The sequence below is a fragment of the Antechinus flavipes genome, chromosome 2 (assembly GCF_016432865.1).
Source record: "Antechinus flavipes isolate AdamAnt ecotype Samford, QLD, Australia chromosome 2, AdamAnt_v2, whole genome shotgun sequence".
Taxonomy (NCBI): domain Eukaryota; kingdom Metazoa; phylum Chordata; class Mammalia; order Dasyuromorphia; family Dasyuridae; genus Antechinus; species Antechinus flavipes.
Window position 1 is genome coordinate 258251216 of NC_067399.1, and position 14550 is coordinate 258265765.

Sequence of the window (14550 nt, forward strand, 5' to 3'; positions counted from 1 at the left end):
GATATTAAAGTTAACTGACAAATTAAATTCTAGCTAATTAAACTCAAAGTTCACAAACAATATATAACAGGAACTGAAATTTAACTGGATTCTAAGCCTCAAAATCCAATGTCCTTTCAACTTTACCACTCTACACAATGGTACCAACCAGAAAAATTAAGTTCTGAGTGCTTTCACCATCTTTTGTTATAGATGATACAAAGTTCCTAATATTTCTTCCATGCTGAAAATCAGTAATTCTTAAAACCTAAGATTTAGAAAAATTATAGAGTTTTTGTTCCACCACTAGCTTGCAAAAGTTGGAGGATTTGCACGGAGTAGGAGAAAGAAGAATGTTAGAAAAGATCTAACCAAAAAGGCTAGATTAGCTTGTAAATTTAGATAATTGTACTAGAAAAATACTTGAAAAGATTCTCTATGAAGGACTTATAAAAAGGGCATGAAAAAGAATAATGTGGGACAAGTGTGAATAAATGTAAAAATCAAACACAAAAATGGTATGACTTAGATAAAGAGCAACCTAGTTTCAAAGAAACAGAGTTTTATTGCATTTGAATTCTCTTTTTCATTATCATCATAGATGGAGTTACTGAGTGATTGCTAGCTGCATTATACCTATTTCATATATCAAAACATTCCTTTTGGTAATAATCAACAAATATATGAGTGTACTGTGTGACAGACACCATTCCTCTGTAAATAAAATAGTTAAAATGACTCTGTATACACATCTGTCAAGATATGAATACATATCTAGACAAGAACGTTCCTAAGTTCATGATTCCTGTAGTAGCAACTATTAGAAGAGTATACACTCAACCAATCAATTAATCAAGCATTGTGCTACACCCTGATATAAATTCATTATCTATATCCACAAAAATTATATTCTAATGAGGAAATGACAAGTACAAATAAATCAATGCAGAATAAATATGAAGAGAATAAATACAAAGAAATAGGAAGAAATTAAATAAAAGAATTATGGGGAGTTTTGGGTAGGGGAACACTAACAATCAGTAGAATCAGGAAAGTTTTTAGTAAAAGATGGTGTTTAAACTGAGCCTTGAAGGAAGAGACAAACCGGTTCCTCTTAAGCAAGAGAGGACAACAGGGATTATATTCCAGATATAAGGGGTCAGAGCAAGGAAACAGGACACTGCAGCCTATACAAAGGTACAAAGGCAGGAGATGGAGAATAATTTGGCAGGACTATAAAGTACTGAAGGTGAAATAGGGTAGTAGAAGAGTTGTAAAAGGCTTAAAAAAAAAAAAATCCTAAACAGGAATTTTAATTTGATTCTAGAAGCCCAAGGATACCACAGGAGTTTTTTGAATAGGGGAAGTGAGTGACATCGACAGATCTGTGGATTAAGGAAAATCATTGTAGCAAACTCTGTAAAGGACAGAATGTAGTGGGGAGACCTTTGAAGTTGGGAGTGGCTGTTAAAGTAATCTAGGAAAGAATAAATGATGGCCCAAATGAAAGTGATGGCTGAATTAAGTAGAGAGAAATGAGTTAGATGTGAGATGCTTCACAGAAAGAAATGATAAAAACTAGCAAATGATTAGATATGTAGGGTCAGTGAAGATGAATGACCAAGAATAAAGCTGAGATTATAAAATTCAAAGACAATAAAACAACAGCAGCTTCAATAAACATAAATTTGGAAGAAGAGTGATTAAAGGAAAGAAGGGTAAGTTCTGTTGTGGATCTATTGAATTTGAGATGTCTCTGGGATAATATCCAATTTGAAATGTTCAAAAGGCTATTGGTGAGGGAAAAATGAAACTCAGTTAAGAGAATGGGATTGGACATCCAGATCTGTAAATTATTTGTAGCTCAGTGCCTGGCACAAAGTAAGCACTATACAAATGTAAGCAATTATTATCTGTATGAGATGATAATTAAACCCATGGGAACTATGAGATTCTAAAAATGCAGCCTAGAAAAAGAAAACGGCCAGGGAGAAAGCTCTGAGGAATACTCACAGTTAAGGGACATAACATACATGACAAGCCAGTAGGCGAGAACAGAAGGAATAGACAGATCATCAAGGAAGAAAACTAGCAGAGAACAATGTCATGAAATCCCAGAAGAACACATCCAAGATTTGTCATGCAACACAGAAAAAGTAAGAGCAGACAAACAAAAGGCCATATGAACTGGCATTTAAGAGTGCTAATAATTTTGGAGACAAAAGTTTCAGAAGAGTGATACAAAGTCAGAAGCTAATATACAAAAAGTTGTGAGCAAAAAGCATAAACAATTCCCTCCCCTTCTTCACCACCGGGAGATTGGCTGCAAAAGAAAGGAGAGATAAGGAGTGTTTCAAGAGATAGCAGGTTCTAGTATTGCTTTAAAGGAAAAATCTTTTAAAAATTTATCTTTCTAGTCTTTAAGTAAACCAGAAGATCCAGTCCTTCTATATCCCCTGTAATCTTCCTCTTTCTTTTATGCCAAAAGAAATGATCTGCATATGACTTGTCTAAGGCATAGCACTAATCCCCCTTGTGAATTTTTCCTCATCAAAAAGATAGTTAATGTTTTCATTAACTTTTAAAAAAGGAGAGAAACTGGATGTTCCTAAGAGTTATTTCTCACAGTTAAGCACTAGGTAAATTATTGCCTGAAGTTTATATACAATACTCAATGGGCAGATATCTAACAGACTGAAACTTTTACCAAAGCCAAGTAAAATCGTTTCTATTTTCTTTTAAAATAACAGACCAATATTAGTATGAACCGAAATTAGACATACCTTTTCGATATAAAGTATTATCAGATAATTTTATCAATACAAGTTCATCATATGCTAAGAATCTTAATTAGCATGATCTGTCATTCTTCAAATACCAATGAGCTGACACTTTAAGACACAGTTTAATATATATTCATTTAATGATCTGATTCTCATCCAGTAACAAAACTTTTTAAGATAAACTGGATAAAATATACCTTTACATTGGTCATGTGTCATGGTCAATTCAAGCAATGCAAGACTGAACTGGAGATGAAAATATCTCATATATCAGAAAATGGTAACCTACCATAATTGGCTGTAATAAAAGCTGATTTTTCTATCACTTTTATTACACTTTGAACATTAACAATCTGATAGAACTATGTGTTTTAGAATACAGATTTAGAATCTAACAGCAAATTAACTAGGGTAGTTGGGCTCTGTACATGGCTGTTTAGAACCCTGATCATGTTTTTGGATTTAAAATATAATCCCAATGAGGGGCAAGTATGATATATTATATATATTTCCATCTTCCCTAACTCCTAACACAAAGTTTTACAAAGCAGATATTGAATAATGTTGGTTGAATTGAACTGATAAAACTTAAGAAATTTTTAACAGATAGAAAACTGTTTCTTTTTAACAATACTAGATAGGAATGATCAGAAAAAGAAAATGAAAAAATATTTTCTTGACCTCCACTTCTGAACCAGTAAGGTATCCATAAGGGCTTTGCCTATAAACTAGAATGACATCTGCTATTTTCAGTGAAAGATACTAATAACATAATTTTTTTTATTAATTTGTTCACCCACTTAACACTGAGATAATTTAACTACGACTATATTTGATACTAACTCACTCATTATCAGGAGAACAGAAAATCAACATGGGTGCTCTAGCAACAGTCAAAGTTTGATCATATGGCCAAAGGCAAGAATTTAAATTATAAACAGAAGAAATGCTACAGAATATAAAGCTGAAAAGGATCTTAAAGATTATTGAATCCTATCCCTTACTTGACAAATAAAATTGAATCTTAAAGAAGTTATATGACTTGCCCAAAACCATACAGCTAATAAAGAGGAGAGTTAAGATAGAATTCAAGGTTTCTGACTCCAAATTTAGTACTCTTTCTGCTACAATGTTCACTATATTCCCTATTTTGTAGATGAGAAAAACGCAATTCAGAAGGGTAAAGAATATTGTATGCTATGAGAAAAATCAATTGGCAATGCCAAATTAGATTTAGCTACTCTTAAATAAAATACAACAAATGTTACAGCAGTATTAAACTAACTCTACAAATACTTACAAGGCACTCTGTTTAACTATATTAGAAGTTCCTTAAAAGCAGGGATCAAGCCCTATACTTTTTTGTCTCCTAGATAGCCTCTAGAATAGCAACACCTTGTATCGTGTAGTCAATGTATGTTAGTTATATAAAATAATAAAAACTAAAACTTTCATTAAATTGGAATCTATTAAGACTGAATTGGAATTGAAGTTTATTTCTGATAAATTTGTTTCTTTACACATATCACAAAGTACTAATGTAAAAGAGCTGATAAAACAGAAGTTTAAAATCCTTAAAGATATATTTTTCATGAACCCTTATGTTTTTAAAGAAGTATTTATATTCATATAAATATTCACAGACTAACACAAAATCAGTCATTTACTCACTGAAACAAAAAGTCTTCTGATGACCTCATTAGTCACAATCTCAATGAACTTTGTGACTTAAGAGTTTTTGTGTGTACTTCAAAGACAAAGAAAAAATAAGAACCAGAGCTGGAAAGAACAACAGCAATCCCATGCCCTCATTTTAAAGAGAAGGATAGTGAAATTCAGGAAAGGGAAGATTTTGATCCAAATTCACGAAGCACGGTAGAGATGGGTTTGTAGTTCAAACTCCCTACTCCAGGGTTTCTCTCCAAACTACCTTATAAACTGTACTTCTTTGAAAATATATAGCCAAGTTTTTACTCCAAAATAGTGCTATTTCACTACATTTTAAGACTGGAAACCTTTAAGATTAAAAACAAGAAGTATTAAAAGACAGGAAATCTTAGTTAATTTATTAAGACAAGAATTTAGTGAAGGAAAAGAATGTTTTCAGCAAGTTCCTATAAAGCATTAAAAAAAAAAAATCTTATAAAAGATCTCATGGGTAAATATAATTGAGAGTCAATACAAGGACTGGAAAAGCCAAGCATTCTTTGTGGCTCTTGTACTCTACCAAAAAAAAGATTTTATACATCAATCAACAGATTTCAAGGAAGAAAGGGTTGTTGTTAGGAGTTCCCTCTTTACCTGTCTGTGACTTTGTGGTGGCCATGTAGCATTGGTTCTGAGGTAGCGACTGATGAAGGGATGATAGAGGGGGCAAAAGCTGCTGTTTTCCAAACTCCGTAACATTTTTGTTGCTTTCCTCCTTTGATTCTTTATGATCTCTAGAATCTCGAACTTCTCTGGGGTCCTTACTGGTTGCATGCTTCAAAACAAAGAGAATTAATGACTAAGAGTGCAAAGAAGTTGTCACTAAAATAACATTCTCAATCAAAATTTGTTTTTAGTTTTTCCTCACACTCCCCTCAACTGAAAATAGTTTGTATTTAAAGAAGACAAGACTAATTTGCCTAAGAACCTGCTAATGTGTCATATGAACAATGACAAAAGTATTCTAAGTATAACCCTAAGATGATAATTTTAAAAAGACATAAGTATTAAGAAAGTATTACTCTAAAGAGTTTTTAAAAAGCAAGCTTGGGGAGAGAGGGGGACGGGCAGAGGGAAGCATTTTAACAAAAAATTCATAATAATGACCTGAATCATACTATGCTAGTTTTTTGGTTTGTTTCTTCTGTTTTTAAATCACCTTCTGGGAAAACTACCTCATGTCAGATGACTTCAACTATCATGTATATGAAAACGACTCCAAAACGTACACTTTTAGGTCTTTCTACAGTCCCCTTTCTCTAGCTTTTGGCTAGCCTCAATCAATCAACTATTCATCCCATTTGATTCCTATTACTAGATCTCAATGCAACTCAGAGTCTCTCTCTTTCCCCAAACATCCTTCTGGTCTACACTACCACAATCTCCTATACATATTTACAACTACTATTCCATATGGTCTTTCCCATTTTTATGTCTTTATGCCCTTGAAAGTTAATCACAAGCAAACGCTACACTAGCCAACTTTAAATACCACATTCATTGTCATTTCTCTGATCAAGAATCTAAATTGGCTCTCCACTGTCAATTCTGTATAAAATACAAACTCAAATTTCTCTAACTTTCCACGATTCTCCATCAACTCCTTCCCTAGACCAACTTTCTATCAGTCCTTAATGAATACATTCCACTAAAGTAAATCAACAGAATGCACTTAAATATCCCAATTACTCCTGTTTTTCCAAACTTGTCAAACTCCACCTGGAATACCCATAAATTTCTTCTCTACCAGTTCCTGTTTCTTTTCTCTTTTTAAATTATCTCAAAATATGTCTTCCAAAAAATTTCACTTATTAGATTTACTTCACAATGCCAAACTTGTACTCTTCTACTAGTTGCTGTTTAAAAGTCCTTAAGTATTTTTCACTTACAGATGATCCATCTTCAATTGCACTATGAGCATAGAGACTAAGTTCATTTCTTTTATATTCCCCATATTACCAGAAACAGTATTTTCTGAACCTAGAGTTCTAACAGATTAGATTACTACTTAAAATATGAAGGAAAAAAAATACATATATATTATACACACACATACACAAATAACCATGAAAGCAAGTAGCTGAAGCAAAGATATTCATGAAGAATTGGAAAATGAGTAGATATCCATCAATTGGGGAATGGCTAAACAAGTTGTTGTATATGAAGATAATGGAATATTATTGTTCTATAAAAAATGATGAACAAGCTGATTTTAGAAAGACTTGGAAAGGTTTACATGAACTGATGCTGAATGAAACAAACAGAACCAGGATTTCATGGTACACAATAATAGCAAAAATGTACAATTTTTCAGTGATCCAAAGCAATCCCAAAAGACCTTGGACAGAAAATGCTATCTGCATCCAGAAAAAGAACTAAGGAGACTGAATATAAATCAGCACATGCTACATTCACTTCTTTTTTCCGTGGGTTTTGTTTTTCATCTAACCCATAGTTTTTCTCTTTTTCTTTAATTTTTCTCCCCCAACATGATTCACAAAATAATGTGTATTAAAAATAAATTTACTGGGGGGAAAAAAAGGTATTTTTTTTAAGCTGTAATATTCTAATTTGAAAATTATTTCAAATGACCAACAAATGAAAATAAGACCTGATGGACTTTGTTAGTTAGGATTTTGAGAAAAAGATAATTATTTAACAAGGTAAGATGAAAATATAACACTATATAGTCACCATCAAAAACGGATGAGTTGACCTCTAGTCTCACATCCCTTAGAACTGTGCATAAAATGTGGCCTAAAAAATGCTAAATTACCTCATTACTATTGCATCTGTCTAGGAGTTAGCTTTAACTTTCTCAGACTCCCTAAATACAATGATCACTGTAGAAGAAAGATAAAATAAAGTTTTTGATTCCATTCATTCCATAGACTTTTGGCTTCTATTTACAGATATATTAATAACTAATTGCTTCTAGAAATTAAATTCTATCAGGCATTCTTTTATCAGAGAAAGATCAAATGAATAGAGACCCAAGACCTATAATCAAGACCATGTAGTGCTAATATGAACAGACAAATGAACAAATGTTTCTTCAACATGGCTTTCTAGATGCCTTTTCAAAATATAAATTACAAAACTATAGATGACGGAATAACAGTTTCCTTATCTGCTTCAAATAACTTCTAAACTTCCCTTAGAGGAAGGAGAAATGGGATTTTGGATTAAAAGGCCCATGATGATAACTAAGTCTGTATGGAGAACCTCAAATATTTTTTCACTCTTGCTAAGCATAAGACTATATCAGAAATGAGTAAACACAAGAAGGGGGGAGGGACCCCAAAAAAGGTTTTATCTGTTGTCAAAGTCTTAGTCCTGGGTCTATCAGAGTAATATCTTTCCAATGTAACTTCAATGTGGACAAAATCCAAAAGAAAAACCATCTAAACATCAGTCTAAGTTTTTTACAGAAACTTAAAAGGCATAGATAAGAAAGTTTATAGATACTTATTATGGCAAGATAATTTATCAAGACTATTATAACCAAGAATGATAACACAATGTAATGGACAAAGTGTGGCCCTGGAGTCAGAAGGGGTTTCAAAGCTAGTTGTTTTACCATGATACCAAGGCAAGTCACTCAAGGCTCTGGCAATATATGAGTGAATTGCTGACTTGCATTGATGAAATCAGTTTTCATCCTAGGAGTGCCCATACCCCACCAAAAAAATCTGTAGGACATTTTTATACAAACAGAAAAAAGTATCAATAACAGAGTCGAAATAAAGAAAGTTTTCATATTTTTTAAAAATCCTCCTGCATCTCAAAATACGAAAACAGCTTGAAGGTAAATATAATGAAAATTACAAAGAAAGAAAAGAAAAGCTTTTGAATTAAACAATAAGAGACAATAATAACTATGCCATCTTATACTGGGTACAGTGCTTTAGATCTTAAAAGTTTACAAAGCATTTTTACAAACATTATCACATATGATAACTCAAAACAAACCTTACAATGTAAACAGGCTAGGTATTATTATCCCTATTTTAAAGATTAGGAAACCAAGGTTCAGAAAAGTTACATAACTTGCTCACAGGTACAAAGTTAATAAATGGTAAAATATTATCTCTAATTCAGAATAATTCAGAAATGGTTTTTCAATAAGCCATACTGTCTCAAAAATTTTTATATCTAAAACTATTATGCAGCTTACCATATATCAATCTTAATTTTAGCAACTAATTCATTCACCTCTATTCCTGGAAAAAGCTTCACATGTCTACTCATTCATGATATCTTTAGTTTTTGTGTATCCATGTAGAGGTCAAAATAAGTATAAAAGGAATATGCACCTCTATGTGTACATTGTGGGGAAGGGAATTGGAGGAGGAACCTCATGCATGTCTGCCCATATGTCTACCTGTCCTAATGTTTTCATGATGGGGAAGGATGCATGAGATTTGTTGATTGATCATATTAAAACCTTTTTTAAAAATCACCTAAATCATCCACACACAAGAGCCCTAAAAAAAGATAATATAAATCACTGAGTAATCTGTCAGGAAGAAGGAAAAGTTTCATTTGTAGGAAATCTTGATGTTCAAGCACTTGAAATTTAAATAGATCTTATTTTATGACAAAAATGATTCATAATAAATATTAAATTTGCTTTTGATTAACCAATGCTTCTTCCATAATCTTTCTATGAGAATCCTCATCACATGCTACAGACATAAGTCTCATTTACTCTGTGGGATATATACTGATAATATGGAAAAGGGGTAGGTACCATCTCACCTCAACAAAGTATGCTTAGTACCAGCTAGAATAAATAAAAATTACTTTCCAGGAAGAAGATTACTAAACTGAAAAAATTCAGGATTGTCCTGAACACAGAGAGAAAAATCAATTTAAACTTCTATATATGCTACAGAAAGAAGATCTTCTAAGGTCCCTTCCAGCTTTAAATCAATGATCATCATCTATGATCTACTTAAAGTTTTTATTACCTATTCAAATGGAAAGGAGAAAAAAAAAAATCAAAAGAATTCTAATATATAATGAATCCTTAAAAGCGGTCATAGAAAGTTTACAAGTTGTAATTATTACATTTTTCATTGGAAAATCACCAAAGGTCATTAGGATACTTTGAGCTATCAAATACTAAACTGAAAATAACAAGTATAAACTAAACACAGAGACCTGGATTTCCTATTAACTAGCTGTGTAACCCTGAGTCACTCTGTCTCTGTAGGCCTCAGTTTCCTTATTTGTAAATGAGGGAATAAAGGGAGTAAATCCTATAACTAAAGTCCCTTTTTATATAATGAAGTTGAACTGTCTGATTCTCTATAAACTTCATTTTTTCTCTTGCCTCAAAACAAATTCTTATTCTTAAATCTCTGGTCAGTTTGAAGCTATATTCTTCAGAATCTCCCAGATAATAGTTACGATTGCTTTTTATATGTAGGATGTAAGATGCTGTGGGATATAAAAAATAGAAAAAGAAAGACACAGCCCTTTGTCATAAGGACCAATCCTTCAAAACCTGTCCCAAAGTCTGTAAACACTTCATAATGACTGTTCTCTCCTTTAAATTACATGTCATATTTTTAAACCCCATCACACAATTATCAACTAAGTATATAAAGTCTTGTTTTATGTTTTCTTTGGTTTGTTGTTCAGATATTTTCAGTCATGTCCAACTCTTCCTCACCCCACTGGAGTTTTCTTGGTAAAGATCCTACAGTGATTTTTTTTTTCCTTTTCCAATTCATTTTTCAGATTAGGAAACTGAGACAAACAGAGTTAACTGACTTGCCTAGGGGCACACAGGCATAGTAAATGTCTGAGGCCTGATTTAAATTCAGGTCTTTCTCACTTCAGGTCCAGCACACTATCCACTGAACCACCTAGCTCCCCTGTTCTCACTGTTACTTACCTTGTAAGATTGTTACACAGACACACAGACACAGACACAGAGACACACACACACACACACACACACACACACACACACACACACAGGTGCACATGCACACAAATTCTTGCCTTTTCAAATGGAAGATAAGCTCTTTGGAGATATGCACATAGTAGGCAATCAATAAATATCTGTTGATTTGAAAAGTCAAGTTCTCGGGAGAAAAAGCTGTTAAAATGAAAAACTATATAATCAAAAGATTTTATATAACAGATCAAAATAACTGAAGCCAGCAAGATAAATCAATTCAATTCCAGCACAAGAAAAGAACATGAACAATCCCTTCAAATTCTGATGTGCAAGCATAACTAACCTCAATGAAGAAATAGAAAGCTCCAATATTTTGAAACCTAATTTTTAGTACTATTTGGAAACTAGGAAAGTCATCTTTATGATATTTATATTCCATCTTTATAGGTTTTTTAAAATTAAAATATAAGTTCCATTCAAGTAAATATTTGTACAAAATAGGGAAATTAAGAATGGCCCAGATGTTAACTAAATGGCAAAATAAGATTAACAAGATAAAATGCAAGTTATCTTACTATGCCACAGACACAGGACTGAAGCTTTCAAAAAGCAAATTATTTCTCTCTTATTAAATCTTATGATACTATATATGTCTTCGTGGTTCAGCAAATTTTAATTTGTATCATATTAATTATTAGACTGCAAACTCCCTAATATAAATACTATTTTTATTTATTCAGAATCATCGTTCCCCTCCAGAAGTCAACAAATATTTATGAAGTTCCTATTACTATATGCTACGCTAGTTCTGGGAATACAAAAAAAAGACAAAAAAACAGTTTTAACTCTCCAGGATCACATAGTCCAATGGGGAAGACAATACAAAAACAACTATGTACAAATAAGATGTACACAGAAAAAATGTAAAGAATCAAGAGAGGAAAGACATCAGCATGAAAGAGAATCAGGAAAGGCTTCTTTTAGGAGATAGAATTTTAGCTGGAAACCTGACTGAAGTCAGGGAAACCAGGAAGTAGAGACAATGAGGGGAGAGCCTTACATCCAGAACAAACAACCAGTGAAAATGCCTAGAGTTAGGAAATGGAACATCTTTTACAAGGAAAGGGCAAGATGACAGTGTCATGGGATCAAAAGACACATCAGACTAAGGTTTAAGCAAACCAGAAAGGTAAGAGATGGCCAGCTTACAAAGGACTTTAAACATCAATTATTTGATTTTATTCTCAGGGTAAGAGTACACTTCACTGTCAGTGCATAATAAATGTCTGCTAGTGAGTGCAAGACTTCAAAGGAAGTCTATACCCCCAAAAAAGCCTATTTTTCATAAAAGACATTTCCCTACACCAGGGATCCTCAAACTTTTAAAAAAGGGGGGCCAGTTCACTGTCCCTCAGATAGTTGGAGGGCCAGACTATAATAAAAACAAAAACTTTGTTTTGTGGGCCTTTAAATAAAGAAACGTCATTGCCCTGGATGAGGGGGATAATTGTCCTCAACTGCCACATCTGGCCCGTGGCCATAGTTTGAGGACCCCTGCCCTACACTGTCCAGGTCTGGAAAGGAAGGAAGGTAGGAAGATTCTATTTGTACTAGGAAAGGAGTAAACCAAATATTGACAGAACCACAATAAATAAAAAAAAATTACATGAGTTCAAAGAATGTCTAGCCTCAAAAGTTTCTTGACCTCTTCAATTCCAATCACCTTTACCTCCTCTTCTGGCAATGTGTTTACACAGCCATAATTTTAAATCTGCCATTGCTTTAGGTAGGGATTGGAAAAGTAGCTATGCTGTCTCCCCATCATCAACTATTTCAAAAATGTTCTTACACTTATATTGTAAAATTTTCTATCTTTTCACGATAGATGCCTTGATAATCTTTTGCCATGGATAATTCCCATTCCAATTCAACAAGGATTTATTCAGGCCTACTATGTTCAAGGAAGGCATTTGCTAAACAAGAAAAGACATAGACAAAACTGAAATAGTGCTTTGCTTTGAGAAGCTTGCATTCTAATAAAATGACACAATATTAAGCAGATTCAAAAGTACATAATTCTACAAGGAAAAAAAAACAGAATGATTAGTAAAGACTTGCCTTAAAAAATAGCACACAAGCTAAGTCTTGAAGAAAATCAAAACTCTTAAGAATCAGAAGTTAGCAAGAAGCACATTCTAGGGATAGGGACGTACACAAGCAAAGCAACAGAAATAAAATCCTCAATTTGAGTAATAACAAGTATGCCATTGGGGACACTAATGCACTATTGATTGGAATTGTGAATTTTTCTAATCATTCTAAAGAGCAATTTGGAACTATGCCCAAAGAGCTATAAAATTGTGCATACCCTTTGATCCAACAATACCACTACTAGCTCTGTATCCCAAAGAGATAATAAAAGAGACAAAAGGACCCACATATTAGTTCAACCATTCCCCACATGATGGGCATTACCTCAATATCCAAAAAAGAGGGAATGCCCATCATGTGGGGAATGGTTGAACAAACTGTAGTATACTGTGCTATAAAAAATGATGATCAGCAAAGGATATGAATAGACAATTTTCAGATGATGAAATCGAAACTATTTCCACTCATATGAAAGAGTGTTCCAAATCATTATTGATCAGAGAAATGCAAATTAAGACAACTCTGAGATACCACTACACACTTGTCAAATTGGCTAAGATGAGAGGAAAAAATAATGATGAATGTTGGAGGGGATGTGGGAAAACTGGGACATTGTTGGTGAAGTTGTGAACGAATCCAACTATTCTGGAGAATAATCTGGAATTATGCCCAAAAAGTTATCAAACTGTGCATACCCTTTAATCCAGCAGTGCTACTACTGGGCTTATAGCCCAAAGAAATACTAAAGAAGGGAAAGGGATCTGTATGTGCCAAAATGTTTGTGGCAGACCTTTTTGTAGTGGCTAGAAACTGGAAACAGAGTGGATGTCCATCAATTGGAGAATGGTTGGGTAAGTTGTGGCATATGAATGTTATATTATTGTTCTGTTAGAAATGACCAGCAGGATGAATACAGAGAGGCTTAGAGAGACTTACATGAACTGATGCTAAGTGAAATGAGCAGAACCAGGAGATCATTATATACTTCAACAACGATACTGTATGAGGATGTATTCTGATGGAAGTGGATCTCTTCGACAAAGAAGATCTAACTCAGTTCCAATTTATCAATGATGGATAGAAGCAGCTACACTCAGAGAAGGAACACTGGGAAATGAGTGTAAACTGCATTTTTGTTTTTTTTCACAGGTTATTTTTACCTTCTGAATCCAATTCTCCCTGTGCAACAAGAGAACTGTTCGGTTCTGCACACATATATTGTATTTAGGATATACTGTAACATATTTACCACGTATAGGACTGCTTGCCATCTAGGGGAGGGGGTGGAGAGAGGGAAGGGAAAAGTCGGAACAGAAGTGAGTGCAAAGGATAATGTTGTAAAAAATTACCCATGCATATATGTTCTGTCAATAAAAAGTTATAATAAAAAAATTTTTAAATGACCAGGAAGATTTTGGAAAAACCTAGAAAGACTTAAATGAACTGATGCTGAGTGAAGTAAGCAGAATCAAGAGAATACAACAATGAGTAATGATTGGCTATGATAGACTTAGTTCTTGTCAGCAATATGCTGACTCGAGACAGTTCCAAAAGAATCTGCCATCCATATCCAAAGAAAGAACTTTGGAGTCTGAATGCAGAGAGAAACTTTTGTCTTTTTTTTTTTTTTAAGGATATTCTATTTTGTTCTGATTCTTCTTTTACAACATAAGCAATATATATCAGATTGCTTACTGTCATGAGGAAGCAAGAAAAATTTGGAAATCAAAATTTTATTAAAATGAATGATGAAAACTATCTTTACATGTAATTGTAAAAAATAAAATACAATTAAGTGAAAAAAACAAGTATGACAATTTACACAGAATAAAGAGTACATGAAAAGCCATAATGAGAAATAAAGTTGTAAAAGAGACATATAAGAGTGTGAAGGGCTTTATGAATATGCATTTTTATTTTATCCTGCAACAGAAAGTCACTAAAAATTCTTGAGCAGGGAAATGAGAGTATCAGAACTGTGCTTTATTAAAGTGTTTATTCTGGCAACTATGTGAA

At 33.1% G+C, this 14550-nt stretch overlaps 1 protein-coding gene across 9 annotated transcripts in view; it reads right to left on the minus strand.

Moving 5' to 3' along the window:
* Positions 1-14550, minus strand: part of EHMT1 (euchromatic histone lysine methyltransferase 1) — a 281129-nt gene that overhangs the window by 132666 nt on the left and 133913 nt on the right. For all 9 annotated transcript variants that reach the window (XM_051976841.1, XM_051976843.1, XM_051976840.1 and 6 more), the window contains one exon: positions 5064-5244. In XM_051976841.1, coding sequence (XP_051832801.1) covers positions 5064-5244 — 181 coding nt within the window. The remainder of the gene's footprint in view (positions 1-5063; positions 5245-14550) is intronic.